Consider the following 14,251-nt stretch of genomic DNA (forward strand, 5'->3'; position numbering starts at 1 on the left):
GGGGTGACTAATGAAAATCTTCTTTTGGACTTTTTTTCCTCTAAGTATAGGCATGCCCCCAACAAGCACAAAAACCCAACTCCCAATGCTGATCACTAGGAACATTAAATTATCAAAATTAAAAATAATTTCCTCACCTAGCACAAGATACTATACAACATCACGACCGCAGACACATGAAAAAAAATCAGGCAGCAGAAAATGTACAACAGCTTTGGTGTTACACAAAATAACTTCCAGGAGCGACTGACAGTGAAGCACGAGGTCCGGGTCTTCTTACCGCAGACGCCCCACTGCTGGTTTCTACGTTTCCGTTTCCGTCCTCGGTAGGGTCTCGGCAGCCAAGACAGACAGAATGTACAGTTTGCTTAACGAGAACTATACATTGCTAGGAACACCATGACACTGTGCTCCTAAACATGTCATTAAGAAGTCTTGCCTCTGCATTGTGGCTCTGTGGCACATTTCCTGTCAAGATCACAGCAGGTCCAAAATAAAGTGACAACTAGATTTAATAAATTAATATACATTTGTTTAAAGATGTACAATGCACATTCTGTTTAATCCACGGTTCTGGGCCTCCAGGAACTTCTATTTACACATGTACAGACCTCGGGCAGCAGTGACGTCAGAGGGCAGGGAGGGCAGCAGGGCCTGCGACCGCCGCCCTCCAAATGCTGAGCACACCAGCCAAACGCATCCAACCTGAAAACAATGCTGAGAGATCACTGGGAAAGTCTTCAGAGAGAGAAGTCCACAAAGAAGGGCAAGTAAAGGCAAGGGGCAGGTCCAGGACGCTGGGACGACCGCCTTACTCCTGGGACGACTGTGGAGGGGGCGGAGATGTGCCTTGTTTGCCAGATTTTCGCTCATAGTTCACGAGGCGTTGGCCCACAAGGTACCTGGGTTGTAAAAGCAAGGTGGTTACTCTCTTATACGACCTTACACGTTAAAACGTCCTTCCTAAGTACTGCCAGCGATACGTTTTTTAAAACACAAGTCAGATCACTTCTCATCTACCTAAAACCCTTCCGTGGTCAGGTAGGTAGAAGGGGAGCCTAGAACGATCACCTACCAAAGGCACAAAGGCAGGCACCTTATAGCAAGGAACAAGGTGTGTGGGAAGACGTGTGCACAGCGAAGGTCAGAAGGGCCCGCGCCCCTGTCCGCAGGGTGGGACTTCTCGGGAACCCAGATGCTCAGGGGGCGGAGGAGAGCGAGGCAGAGCAAACCTATGCAGGGGGCTGATCTGTAGGGATCGTATTTATGAAACAGCCTAGTGGACAGATCGGAAGAAAGGCCTGGAAATACGACGACCAGAAAGCTGGCAGAGAGAGCCTACCCTGCCCGCCCAGGCAGGACGTAACAGCTCTAGTTCTAGAGAAAAAAAGAAATCGACACAGATTTCAGTGAGGTCGAAGGGGAGATGGCAGAGAAGCGACTGTAGGCGAATGACAGAGGCGGGGGTTTAAGTGCAAGAACAGAACGTGAAGAGCTCCTAGCCCAGGTGCTGTGTGATGACAGGGAGGTCGCGGCCAGGAACGCAGGACCTCAGGGACGGAGACGGAAGTCAGTGCGGCTGCGACAAGAAGGCAGTCCCGCCAGGACGCCGAGTGCCCACGATGACGGCAGGAGTGGCCAAGGAGCCCCAGCGGTGTGCCTCACTAAAGCCGGTGGAATGACCTGGAGCTTGACCACTGCAGGACAGTGGGTGACAAAGCCGATGGCAATGAACTGGAGGGGACTGGGGTGCAAATGTGCCGCTGTCCCTCAGTGCAGATCAGTAAGACTGTGGCGTCTGTGGTTAAGAGTGGGACAGTGAAGCCTGCGCCTGACGGGGCTGCGGGGAGCTGGGCTGTCCGAGGCCCGGTCTACTCATCAGTAAAATGAGAACGACAGGCCTGTGCCCCACGCCTGCGGTGCGACAAACGCCTGGCCTGGCGGAGGGCTCAGTGCGTCGACTCATCTTCCACCAGGACTCCCCGCTTCTGTCCACACACATAGGCCTCAGGAGGTGTCCTGGCCGTCTGTGCCACGCAGTTGAGCATTTCACCTCTTAAAACACTTAGCTACTCCTGCTGCTTCTTCAGCCAAGATCTCACCATCTGTTCAATCCTTTCTGTCTCACCGATTCTCTTCCTGAAGTTAATCATTCTTTACTCCACTGTTGCCCAAGCAACCCGTGTTTTTTTAACTGTTGAGGATTTTGTACATATCTTTAATAACGACAACTGAGCAATGTGTAACACAGTTCACGCAGCACCACCTGACGTGCACACACACAATCATAAAACGCATCAAGATGTGCCAAGAATGGGGTTAGCATTACGCAACGAAGATGCAGTAGGAAGCAAAGAGCAAAGGGATGTGAACTCACTTGCCCAGGACCAAAAAGTAACTCAGTGTCAGAAAAAGGAGACTCTGAACCCATACCCAACTCTACGATCCTGGTACCTCCCCCCACCCGCCCCGTGCACACGCACACTCGGCACCTCCTAGGGACCAGGCTGGGAGTGGATGAGCAATGGCGAATGAGAGACGCCCTCAGTGCATCCGCAGCGCAACAGTTTCTGCGTGAAGGAACGGGGGGGAGAGGGGGGGCAGTGAGAGTACACTGGGCTGCAGGAAAAAGGCAGAAAAAGTGAATAAAAAATGATGAGAGGTGGGAAAGAACCACCGGGGGAGACTGGAAAAGACAGGCGACAGGTGTAAAGCAGCAAGCGGCAGAAGGCTCCCGAGGGCCCGTCCCGTCTGCCATCCTGTCTACAGTATCTGCTCCTCCGTCCAAGCAAGTGACATGAGAAATCCCCTCCGCCTTCTTTCTCGTGTGACAGAACCTTGTGCTCCGACCGCCTACAGTGCACCTGTATTTCCTACTGTCAGCAAACGCTTTGGAGAAGCCTTCAATGCTCTCCATCTCATTCTTAAAAATGTTACTCTTACAAGCCCTCAGACTCAATAAGGGGAGCATATAATTTGTTGTCTAAACCGGGCACCCATAAACTGGGGGGTGCTGCTAAAAACGACGTAAAGGCAGCATACGTAAACTGGGACCCCCCAGGGAATCCAGGACAGGTAAGTTTTAAATCCACTTCCCCTGCTAGATACCATTAAAACAGAGCAGGATTCAGCCTCCAGGGAGGACATGGACGGCCAAATGGCTGTCATCCCCGAAAGCGGTTAGCCTTGGCCGTCCTCATCCTCAGTCTCTCACTGAAGTCAGGTCACAGTGTTTCCTCAAAGCAGAGGGCCGAGCTTCTGCAGTAACCTTGCGGCCTCTCTCAGCAGCGCCTGAGTAACCCGATGGCCCCCAATTACAAGCAGGGCTTGGGAAGGCCCTGCTAATTCCTAACTCAGGTTTCTTTCTATGTAAAACCATTTAATAGACTGTCAGATCAAAGCCTTTGAAAACAGACTGAAAACTGTTTGGAACAGGCATTAAAAAGCCCCCCCACACACCAGTTTCGCCCCGCCTCTCCGTCTCCCTCAGTGAGGGCCCCGCATTCCCAGGTGGGGAGCCCAGCTGAGTCCTTGGCAATGCTCTCGCAGCCTGCATCTGTTAGTGGATCCTGTTAACGCTGCCCCGAAATACATCCGGAGCGCTCCTCCCTCCTCCATCTCATCAGACGCACAAACTAAGAAAGGAGCCCTCAGGCGAATGGAAGTCTAGACTTACTTGTCATTTTTAATATGCTCATAAAGGCGCTTAAACTGGCGGACCTGGAAGGACAAGATGCCCATCAGTACCACGACCATCAGTAAGAACGGATAAATCCGCCGGTGGACCAGATTTTGCATTTCCGCAGTAACACCTGTAAAACCATAAAAGGACACCTCTAAGTGCACGTGGAACAGCGGTGCAGTGAACGCACGTCTTTCCGCTGAGGAGAGGGGACCGGATGCAGGGCTCAGGAAATGGAGTGAGGCAGCGGGGAGGTCACGCTGGAGCTGCGCCGGCCACGTCCAGGAGCCGGTTACGTGTCAAAGCCACAGAGGAAATGACAAAAGGAGGTTCACTGAAGAGAAATGAGACTCATTCTTCTACAAGGACACCAGGGCCACAGCGTGGAGAATGAATCAGTGGTTAAAGCAGGGACGTCACACGGGAGGCTGCGGGCGCCAGGTGAGAGACCGTGTGTGCCTCAGCGGGCGCCAGCGGCCAGGGCGCCGGAGGTCGGGTCGGGGGATCTGGATGCCACTTGAGTGTGGATAGCAGAGAGCCTTGGGTGACGTGGATGACCTCCGAGGTTTCTGACTCGTGCAGCTTGCTGGATGATAACGCTGGTCACAGAGGGGATGCAGGAGAAGAGAGATTTGGAGAGAGAAACTCTGTCCTTATCACTTTAAACACATGCTGTGTTTAAGGTCCTGTGAGGGTTCTTCGGAACAAAACTGATCATTTCTAGTTGCTAAAATGTCACAAATTAGCATCTCCTCTTTGGTTTCCTTTTATGCTAAAGAACATTTTTTAAATTAATTGTAACACTTTTCCTTAGTTTTGTAAGCATGTGACCACAGCGCCTCTAGTCAGGAGAAAACATCGGGGAGGAAATCTATTTCTGCCTGTTTGGGGGAGAGTTTGATGTCAGTGCTTTCCCACCTGCCTAGAGAGAAATCTGCACCCCAGGGCTGTATGAGCCTCTTAATCCTGCCCTGAGTGGTCAAATCTAAGAAAAAGTCTCTTAGCTGGACTTATATTTACATGTAAAGCATTTGTGATACCGGAAGTGACAATAATGTAACAACGTCTATAAAGGAGCTCTCTCGGGCCCCCCAGCCAGCGTTACCCACCTAGTAAAGGGACGATGCCGGACGCTATGACGTACGGTACACACAGGGAAAGCAAGAGCACGGAGATCACAGGCGCTGCCAATTTGCGAATGATATAGTGAAGGTCAATGTTCCGGATGCCATTTGCGTAAACCTGAAAAACAAGGGAAAATATCAGAACAAGGGTACGGGACAAATTCCTCCCGGTTAACACAGCAATCTCTACGAGCAGAAGCTGCAAGAGACTGAGTCCCCCAGCCCCAGAGGATTCACGCTGGTTATTTTTCCTGAAGACAGGGCAAGTTCTGGAACACACGCACACGGTGCCCACGAGTTTTTAAAGAAACGCATTTCCTCTTTACTACATAAGACACTAATGCGGAATCATCAGTACAGTAGCCTTTCACGATACAGTACCAGATGGAGCCCGGTCATGTTAGTTTAACACCACATTACACTTCCTAAGAGTCATCGGGAGTACCACTCGAGACTGCATTCATGTTTCTGAATATAGGAAAACATTATAAACAGAAAACATGTTTCTGAAAACCTGGCATAAATCGAATTTTAACAAACCAAAAGGTATTTTATGTAAAAATTTAATATAAAAGAATTCTTGTGGATTTTGTTTTAATTAAAGAATTTCTAGAGTATTTGCATTAGCTTATCCAGAAAGTTCTACGGATAGTACTGCAGAGAAAAGAATGGATGGAAGTAGGAAAACCTTGGGAAAGACGGACACTAAAGATGGGCAGAGGAGGCTGCTCTTGCTTTTCCCCAGCACTCCGACCTCGCCTGGCCCAGTCACTCCTCGTGCTCTGCGACGTGCCCGACAGGGATCTGGCCAGAGCATTCGGATGTGAATGACAGAAAAGCTTAACCCCCCCAAATCCGTTTCTGACCCCAAAGAAACCTCGTTAACTCCAAATCGTTCAGTCTTGCGGCAAGGGGTCCCAGTGTTTCTCAACCATTTTTACTTAAACTTACACGCACGTATGAGGAAAGAACGCATCAGAGAGCAAAAAATTACAAAGACCAACAACGTTCACAGCTTCCAGCTGTGATGAAACCCTTATTCTCCACACTGCCCTGCAAGGGAGCCTCCCTGGAGCCTCCAGAGCGGAGTGGCCTGCACTGCCGTCACGAGCGGGTACGCTGCCACGTGCCCACGACCCAGCTCGCTTCGCTGTCTCACAGTCACGTGCCCACGACCCAGCTCGCTTCGCTGTCTCACAGTCAGCCCAAGGGTTGAGAGGCGCATGCAAACCCGCAGTTCCCGTGGCTCTCCCACCCAAAACTCTCCAGGTACAGGAATTTTTTTCACCGTTTTCTTGTGTAGACTGGGCTGAAAACTTCAAGGTTATCATCACATCGACCAAATTATCTGATGGCTCCATAATATGGTAATACTCTTAGGTGCTACATAGCTAGAATAGTCCTAAAAAGTTCTAAAAGAAAAGCTTTTTCTTTTATTTATTGCCTTGAACAATAACTTTTTTCTCTACCACAGGTTTAGAAAGCTAAGAAGCCTCCATCAGAACTCCTGCCCTGAGAAGAAGCACGTATGCTGACTTTTGCCTTAACCTTGGACAGGGTTCCAGGAACTCTAAGCTACTGGTTAACCTTCAGGTAAGGAAGTCTTAAGAGTGGTCGATGCAAATTCATGGTGATAAAAGAGCAAACTGCCTTCTACAAAAAAAATGTTATGCTCATTAAAGAACATGTAGAAAAATGGAAATATGTAAAAAGAGTCTATACCTATTACTCTCAGTCTTTTTCTGAAAACTGATCTTACTTACCTGCTCAATTACAGTTTTCAGCCACCACTGAGGACCCATCAATGTTATCGCTGCAATGATTTTGGCATGCAGGACTCCAAGTGCCCAGTCCTAGGGTAATAAAAAACATTTAACAGATTTTTGTTGTTGTTTTTAGCAAAAAAACAAAAAACAAAAAACAATACAGAGGTTATGTAGTAATTTTCTTAAGTCCTGCAGGATCAGTAACAGTTTTACAGAAGACTAACACATGCTATAAAACCCAGGGAATGTTTTTCCTCTACAGCTCAAGTTCAATGTTTCTACCAAAAAAATCACTCTTGACTCTTTCAGAAATCTACATTATTTTCTCAAGAGAAGTGAGAAAAGTGCGGACATTAAAGGAGATCTCAAGGAGCAAATAAATACAATAATGACAAGGTTTTATTTTATCAAAACATCTTTAGGCTGTTTTATTGGTTTCGGTTGAGCTGACTGTATCAAAATAAGATGGTGGAGCCATGTTTGGCCTAAAGAAACCATGCCAAAGGCTCACAGAGAACTTGTAGCTTGGTGCAGTCAGTCTGGGGCACTTGGTAAGAAGGTCTTATTGTAGGATTTCGGTTTGCGTGAGGTGATCTGGGGAGGACTCACGGAAGCAGTGTTTTGCTCTATGTCAGATGCTACTAGAAAGAGGGGGCTATCTGTAACTGGGGATCTCAATAAACCTTATCCAGAAGAGGGACAGAGTAAAGCTAAAACTGTACTGGTGGTCTACGGCCACGCCACCCTGAACGTGCCTGATCGTGCCTGACCTTGGAAGCTAAGCAGGGTCAGGCCTGGTTAGTACTTGCATGGGAGACCACCTAGGAAGACCAGGTGCTGTAGGCGTAAAAAAAAAAAAACTGTACTGGTAAATGAAGCAGCAGCCAATCATGTTTGCTAGGACAGAGGGAGACTGGTCATTTCTGTGGTATGGAGAATATTCATGTTTTGCCTGGGTTCAGGCATGATTATATAGTGTGTATGAGTGTGTGGTGGGGGAGGGGGTGTTTTGTCTTGATCTACCATGGTCACAGAGTGGCCCTGTTTAATGCTGATGTTCTGTGAAATCGTTTATGCCCAGCGAGAGAACGCCAAGGCCCAGCTGACAATGCCAGGCCAGCTCCTGGACATAAAAGCTGCTCTTTTTTGGTGCTGCATATTGCATAAGATCAGGAGGCACACTGATTTTGCATTTGTAGTGATCACTGGGTTAACGCAGAATTCACCTGATCCCTCCACTGTAAATCTGTATGCTTCCCTTTGAGACTGTCAAGTGATCTGTAAGGTGACACTCTGCCACCAAGCAAATAATCACTTCTGGATTGTCGTGGTGTCAAAGGAGGTATACGTCTCCTTCCTTTGAGTCTGGGCCAATCTCTGACACTTGCCTGTGCCTAGTAGGACACAGTGAAAAGCGAGGCTGTAGGACTTGAGATGAGGCCATAAAAGGCAGGGCAGCTTCGTCTTGTCTCCTGGCACACTCATTTCCCTGAGGCGCAGTGTAAGAAACCCAGCTCTCTTGAGGCTCCCAAGCTGTGAGGAAGCCCACATACATCCAGAGGGGCTCCAGCCAACAGCCCTGATGGGGTACAATCAACAACCAGCACTGACCCTCGCAAGTGAGTGATGAAATCTGCAAATGATTCCAGCCACAGTTGTCAAATCGTACTCAGCCACTGAGGCTTCCTAGCTGAGGCCCCAGACAACATGGGGCAGAGATGAGCTGATATGCATGCACTATCTTAATTTCTGACTCAGACTCTTTGGACAAAATAAAGGTTGTCTTAAGCCACTAATTATGAGGTAACTGAAGACCCATCAACTTTTACCTGATAGGTTCAGCATCCACTGATAATCCTTGCTAGAATCAATTATGCTGTTAGCTATTGCAAAATAGTGATTTTATAATTCTGTTAATCCTTTACGTAACTTTATTAGCTGGCATTATTCTGTAAAAAATACCTTTCCTTCAATCTCTGTTGCTATCTGACTATATTGCAATACAGCTCTTACAGACAAGCACCATAATTATTTCCCTTTCTATTCACTTTCTCTCTAACCCTCACCTATGAGCACACTGGGTTAGAGGGAGTTCCCTATACGCGCATCTGGCTCACCGTGAGGCCGCCCACTCGCTCCTTCCTAGAACACACTTTTCTTTCGTTCTCACCCATTCCTTTCCACTCTCTACTAGGTTGTTCTAGAATTATCCCCTACAGAAGAAAACCATTATCTGAAATTCCCGAAGCTGGTTAAGTACCTCTCCTGCACGATGCCACAGCTCCTTGTACTCGCACGGTCTACCTGTGTCCTCGTCTATCTCTCCCACCAGCCTGACCCTCGAGAAGCTCCTGCATTAGCTTCATTCCCATCTGAGTTATGCAGCACAGAGTTTTGGCACAAATTAAAGCTTTAACTCAAGTAAACATTTGCTATTAAATAAGGTTTGTAGAGGTTCTTTATCTAGGAAATAGAGAAAGGAAAACATGTACCAAATAATTTCCATTTTCGGAAAATCCACTGTAACATATTAAGAAAAGCTCGAGCGAGGCTGAAAAGCCTTTGAGAGCCTGAAGTCAATGCCTAGTCCTTTCTCCTGATACTGCTGAAGAGCTTGAGGCCTTTGACATTAACTTTGGGCCTAAGTACCACAGAAAAGTTAAATTTCTTTTTCCAAAAGCTTTAGGATCTTTGCTGTGACACACATAGGTTCTCTCAAAATGCTCTTTTAAATAAGCCCTAAGACTTTGTGAGATAACGTGCTATAATTATTCAAAAATATAAGCTACTGCTTAACGTCTCAAAGCCAAAGGAGCAAGCTATTGTACCCTAACTAAAAGATGAAAAGATCAACATATATTAGCTTGTATCTTTAAATACTGGTGAAGCCAAAGCAAAAAGTGAGTGATGTTTTAATCTATAAAACAGAGTCTAAGGGACTTACGTGACCTGCATACTTGGAAAATCATATATTAAAATGCACTATTTAATTGATTTTACAAAGGTTCTTGGAAGAGAAAAAATTAGGAGTCTTTCTAAACAAACTGCTTAAGATCACTTTTTAAAAATAAGGATTTTTCTGACGCTCAGTCTGTTAAGAAATATCATTAGCAAAAGACACGCACTTACCTGCCATGGGTAAAAAAGAGGGGTCTGATCCAAGGGCACCCTCAGGGGAGCAACGATAACCAGCTCGAACAGGAGCCCCAGGAGCAGCGGGACGACGCCCGCCAGCAGCACCGCAACTATCAGCGTCTTCATTATCTGTTAGGAAGCAGGAGCCGTGTCATTAGAGTCCCACTTCTAGTCCCGCTTCTTTGTTCTATTTGGAAGTTTCTTTTTCTTTGACTTATGTCTAACAGAACGAATATATTACCTTATCCGACTTCCTCACACTTTATGTTACATGTTTACATGAGATCTGAATAGCTACAAAAGTTCGAGCTATAATGAAAACATGATATTACTATGCATTGCCTGCTACAAAATTACAGAAATTTCATTTTATTACATATATTAACCAGGTGGCTGTGCTGTATTTCTCAACCACATTCTCAGGATTAGAATTCTGTTTGTCCAAGCTACGGATTGTCCCAGGCCGCTGATCCAATGATGACCCTCCCACAAGCTAACTTGTGACCCCTGAGGTGGACGGGTATAGAAGGGCTCCTCCACATAGCACTAATTAAGGTAATTAATCAAGCTGATCAAACTGCCTCCCTCTAGAACACTGTGGTCCAATAAAGTACACACAAAGAGAAAAGAAGAGATAGTGTCAAAGAGCCACTATGAAATCCTGACAGAGGAACCAGTCTTCAAAAGCGGCCCTGGTGTCGAATGCCCTCCCATTCCCTGAGGAGGCCTCAGTGAGTACATCTGCTTCGGCAGCAAGGGACTAATATGGTGTGCACGAGGATGCAGCACCTGCTCCCTTACAGGGTAATCTGGTGATGAGAAAGAACAGCTAATGAAAACTGGATTTAGCTGTTCTCTGTATCTGAAATACAGCTGTCTTATCATCTTACACATCAAATAGCAATTAAACCCCTCCACTCATAATATACAATGACTCTCTCAAGTTTTTCTTTCAACATTAGTAATTAAATGGATCCTAAACTTCCAGTGAATTTAAAATATAAATTCAGATACAAAACCAGAGTTGATTATACCAATGAAAAGGCGTAAGCCGTTACCTAAACAAACTTACTAGTCATGGCCAACGTTACAATCAACCAATAATTCGCCATACTTGGACCATCATCTTACAGTGACGATTTCCCCCAACCTTTGTGGCAATTAAGCTATTTATTGAGAATAAAAACTTCCAGTACTTACTACACTTTCACATTAGCCAAGATAGTTCTTGAATTAGCGATGTACTGTGTAATTAAAGGAATCCCATTTAAATCAAACACCCTGACTTGATCCTAAAGTCAAGATTTTACAGATTCAAATGGATCAAAAAATCAAATTGTAGAAAAAAATATCATTAAAGGAAATAATACTTAAAAAAACTGATTTTAAACTCTACAGAATATCTTATTCCTTAAAAATGTAACCAATCTTCAAAATAAGTTTTCTAATTATATTATTCAAGAACCTTCCTGGGTCACTTAAGAATATGATTTTCTTTTGTCTCTCAAATACATTTGACTGTGGTTCTCAGAATTAATGAAAAAGCCACTGTCTTAAAGGAACAGTCCTTCTAATTCAAAAAGTCAACTCTCTTGACACCATCAGCATAATGAAGAAACAAGTGAAGAGTTAAAGAAATGACTGGAAAAACATCCAATGCTCCTGTCAGATAAGATCTGTCTCTATTAGAAGAACCTACCATGAGGGACCACTCTTTAACCTTCTGGAAGATCACTCTGCGTCCTTGGGGCATCCATGCCACCAGCACCGTCACCGCCCTGATGGTCAGCCAGCAAACATACAGACCACAAGCAGCTGTGTAGAGCTCGTGGATTTTGGCAGTCCCTGTCCAAAATGACATTAACCAGCGGCCGGCAAATACTGAAAATAGAAAGGCTGATAAATGAGACACATGACTACATAGGGAACTGCAGTCTTGATATTAATATTGTTCTATTTTCAATCATTTTAAGTGATCAATCAAAAGTGACATATCATAGTTTGATATATCACTGCCTTCATTAAAAGCCAACAAAAACAAACAACCCCCCCCTGCCCCGCCCAAACTCTAAAGAACACAATTATTTAATTAAGATACAAATAAAACACAGCAAGTCACCAGGGACAAGCTCTCCTGAGACATGCACTCTGACTTGCCATGCCAATTACTTGTTCTTTGAGGGGCTGAAAAAACTTGAGGGGGTGGTTGTTTTCACTGTTTTTATCACCAAATGAAATCATTATGCACATAATAGCACAAAAGTAGAAAATTTATTTTCTATTATTCATGCTATTAATACTTTTAATATTTACAAATAATTTAGAATAATTTTCTTTCAATTCAGTTGTTCGTCAAGACAGAAAACGCTTATTTTAATAAGAAGTGGGCACAATACCATTTTAAAGCACAATAACTGAAGAATATCATATTAATCTTCTTGAAAAAGTTAGGATCTAAATATATGAAACTTGGGAAATAGATTTTAAAGCTAAGAGATTGCCTCACACAGAGTTATTACAAATAAATTTTATAATACAAAAAAATCTAACTCTCAGTTAAAATTGTTTATTAAGTAACTTTCTTTACATGGTTACTTCTCAATAAGGCTACAGATAATGACGAGACCCAAATTTCCAGTGCATTTTTCCTATGAACTGATTTCTCTTTAATACAGGACTATCTGTTATTTTTGAATACCTAAAAGGAGCTAGTGGTTGTCCTGACCGCATTCCATATATTATTTCATTAATCCTCCCCACAACCCCCCAACGTAGCTACAACCTACATTTTTTTCAATTATGGTTAACATTTAATATTATTTTTTATGTTTCAAGTGAACAGCATAAAGATTAGACATTTATATAATTTACACAGTGATCCCCCTAACTAGTCTAGTAATCACCTGGCACCATATGTGTAGCTATTACAATACTGACTATATTTCCTATGCGGTATTTTACGTCCCCTTGACTATTTTGTAACTACCAATTTGTACTTCTAAATCCCCTCACCATTTTCACCGAGCCCCCCACTACCTTCATTCTGAAGATTAAGAAACCAAGGCTTGGCAACGGGAGCTCGCCCAATCAAGATCACACAAGGGTGGAGGCTGAATTTGAACTCATGTCTACATGACGAAGCTCATGCCCTTGACCACTGAAACCACACTGCCTCCACTCAAACTAAACCAGCTAAACTGTCAAGTCTTACAGGACATAATGCTGATAAACACAGACTTCGTTGCAGCCTTACGAAATAGCGTGGGTGCAAAGATAATTTCATGTTTAAAGACAAGTACATGTAAATGTTATATGACAAACACATGTGTTTGTTAATTTGAAGATATAAAAATCATCACTGATAATTCTGTAGAAATGTCTAGTGTCATACACACATACTCTGTCTCTCTCCAAGGTTTTATTAGTTTTCGTTCGGTTGGTTAACTTTTAAAATTTAAAGACCACTTTCTATTCTATAATTCATATACTTCCAATCAAAAGCATTTTCGAGAGGACAGGGTTAGGTTTTAGTTTGTAGTAACTTATCAGTTAAACTGTAGCTACAGAAAAGTAACCATCAGGGAAAACAGCATCCTCACTCCCTTAAATGTGTACTGTACCACTCGGCATTTCTATGATTAAACATAACACGTTCTTTCCACCAGACTGTGGGACTGGGTTAACAGGGAAATATTTGCTTAGCAACCCTCAGTGAAATTAAAAGTAGTTTTATTGCCAAATTCAAGTACTAAAACAAAGTTTCCTTCTTTTGTTAACTTTTTCTTAACATTTCTGATAAAAACATGAAAATGGAACATAAAAACCGTAAGTGTAAAATTGTCCGAAGTTCAAAAACTAAGTTTTTCCAGCAATATGTTTACTACATTGCCCCAACAGTTAATTAAACTTCGTCATTTTAACAGCTGTGAGTGGTGAGCTTAAGGGCAAAATTCTAAAGGTAAAATTATTGTGCAGAAACAGTAAAAAAAAAAAAATCTTTATCTTTACTAATTTAAGGTAAAGCACAATTCCTACAGATTCGAATTTTTTTTTAGAAACCATGCTTGAAATTAAAATTTTCAAGCTGCTCCTTCCTATCTTAGCCTTCATGGAAAAACTCAAGCACTTAATACAAATTTGATTTATAAAATTAAATTGAATTAATATTACAATCAAGACTAACTCAATATAAGTTTATATGCTTTATAAAAGCTCAAAATTAGCTTCCGCTTAATGATTATTTAAGTGGCGAGCGCATATCAGTGTGACTTGGAGTTTTCTGGCTCACTATAAACATTAACCGGGAGGGTGGGGGCAGCAAGCTGCTCCTGTCACTTTGTCACTAGCTTTGGATTCCAACCCCATTTACCCACGCTCTCTGAAGAGGGCGACAAACTACTATGTTCATTCACAGCTTATTTGTTAGATTAAGAAACATTGTTTAACTGAAATTTAAAGATGAATACTTGTGAATACCAGATGACAAAACGAAACCGTCTGGCTTCACAAAGGTCTCCAAGAACAGCCATGCAATGGACTGGAAC

The 14,251-nt window shown here is 43.9% G+C and overlaps 1 protein-coding gene, 1 long non-coding RNA gene and 1 pseudogene across 7 annotated transcripts in view; 2 read left to right on the forward strand and 1 right to left on the reverse strand.

Annotated features, from left to right (window-relative positions):
* LOC120586274 (uncharacterized) overlaps positions 1-6,420 on the forward strand; it is a 13,578-nt gene extending 7,158 nt beyond the window's left edge. Inside the window, exon 3 of the long non-coding RNA XR_005648673.1 lies at positions 6,281-6,420. This is a non-coding gene — a long non-coding RNA (uncharacterized LOC120586274). The remainder of the gene's footprint in view (positions 1-6,280) is intronic.
* Positions 9-14,251, reverse strand: part of MARCHF6 (membrane associated ring-CH-type finger 6) — a 57,689-nt gene continuing 43,446 nt past the window's right edge. For 4 of the 6 annotated variants that reach the window (XM_039842779.1, XM_039842777.1, XM_039842776.1 and 1 more), the window contains exons 21-26: positions 11,407-11,603; positions 9,702-9,836; positions 6,570-6,659; positions 4,792-4,924; positions 3,677-3,812; positions 9-902 (exon numbers count right to left, since the gene is read on the reverse strand). In XM_039842779.1, the coding sequence (XP_039698713.1) occupies positions 812-902; positions 3,677-3,812; positions 4,792-4,924; positions 6,570-6,659; positions 9,702-9,836; positions 11,407-11,603 (782 nt within the window). In that variant the 3' untranslated portion in view covers positions 9-811. The remainder of the gene's footprint in view (positions 903-3,676; positions 3,813-4,791; positions 4,925-6,569; positions 6,660-9,701; positions 9,837-11,406; positions 11,604-14,251) is intronic. The other 2 variants (XM_039842780.1, XM_039842778.1) reach the window with 1 other exon arrangement.
* On the forward strand, positions 7,300-7,418 carry LOC120586435 (uncharacterized; annotated as a pseudogene).

Source organism: Pteropus medius, unplaced genomic scaffold, assembly GCF_902729225.1.
Source record: "Pteropus medius unplaced genomic scaffold, Ma_sr-lr_union100, whole genome shotgun sequence".
NCBI classification, from domain to species: Eukaryota; Metazoa; Chordata; class Mammalia; order Chiroptera; family Pteropodidae; genus Pteropus; species Pteropus medius.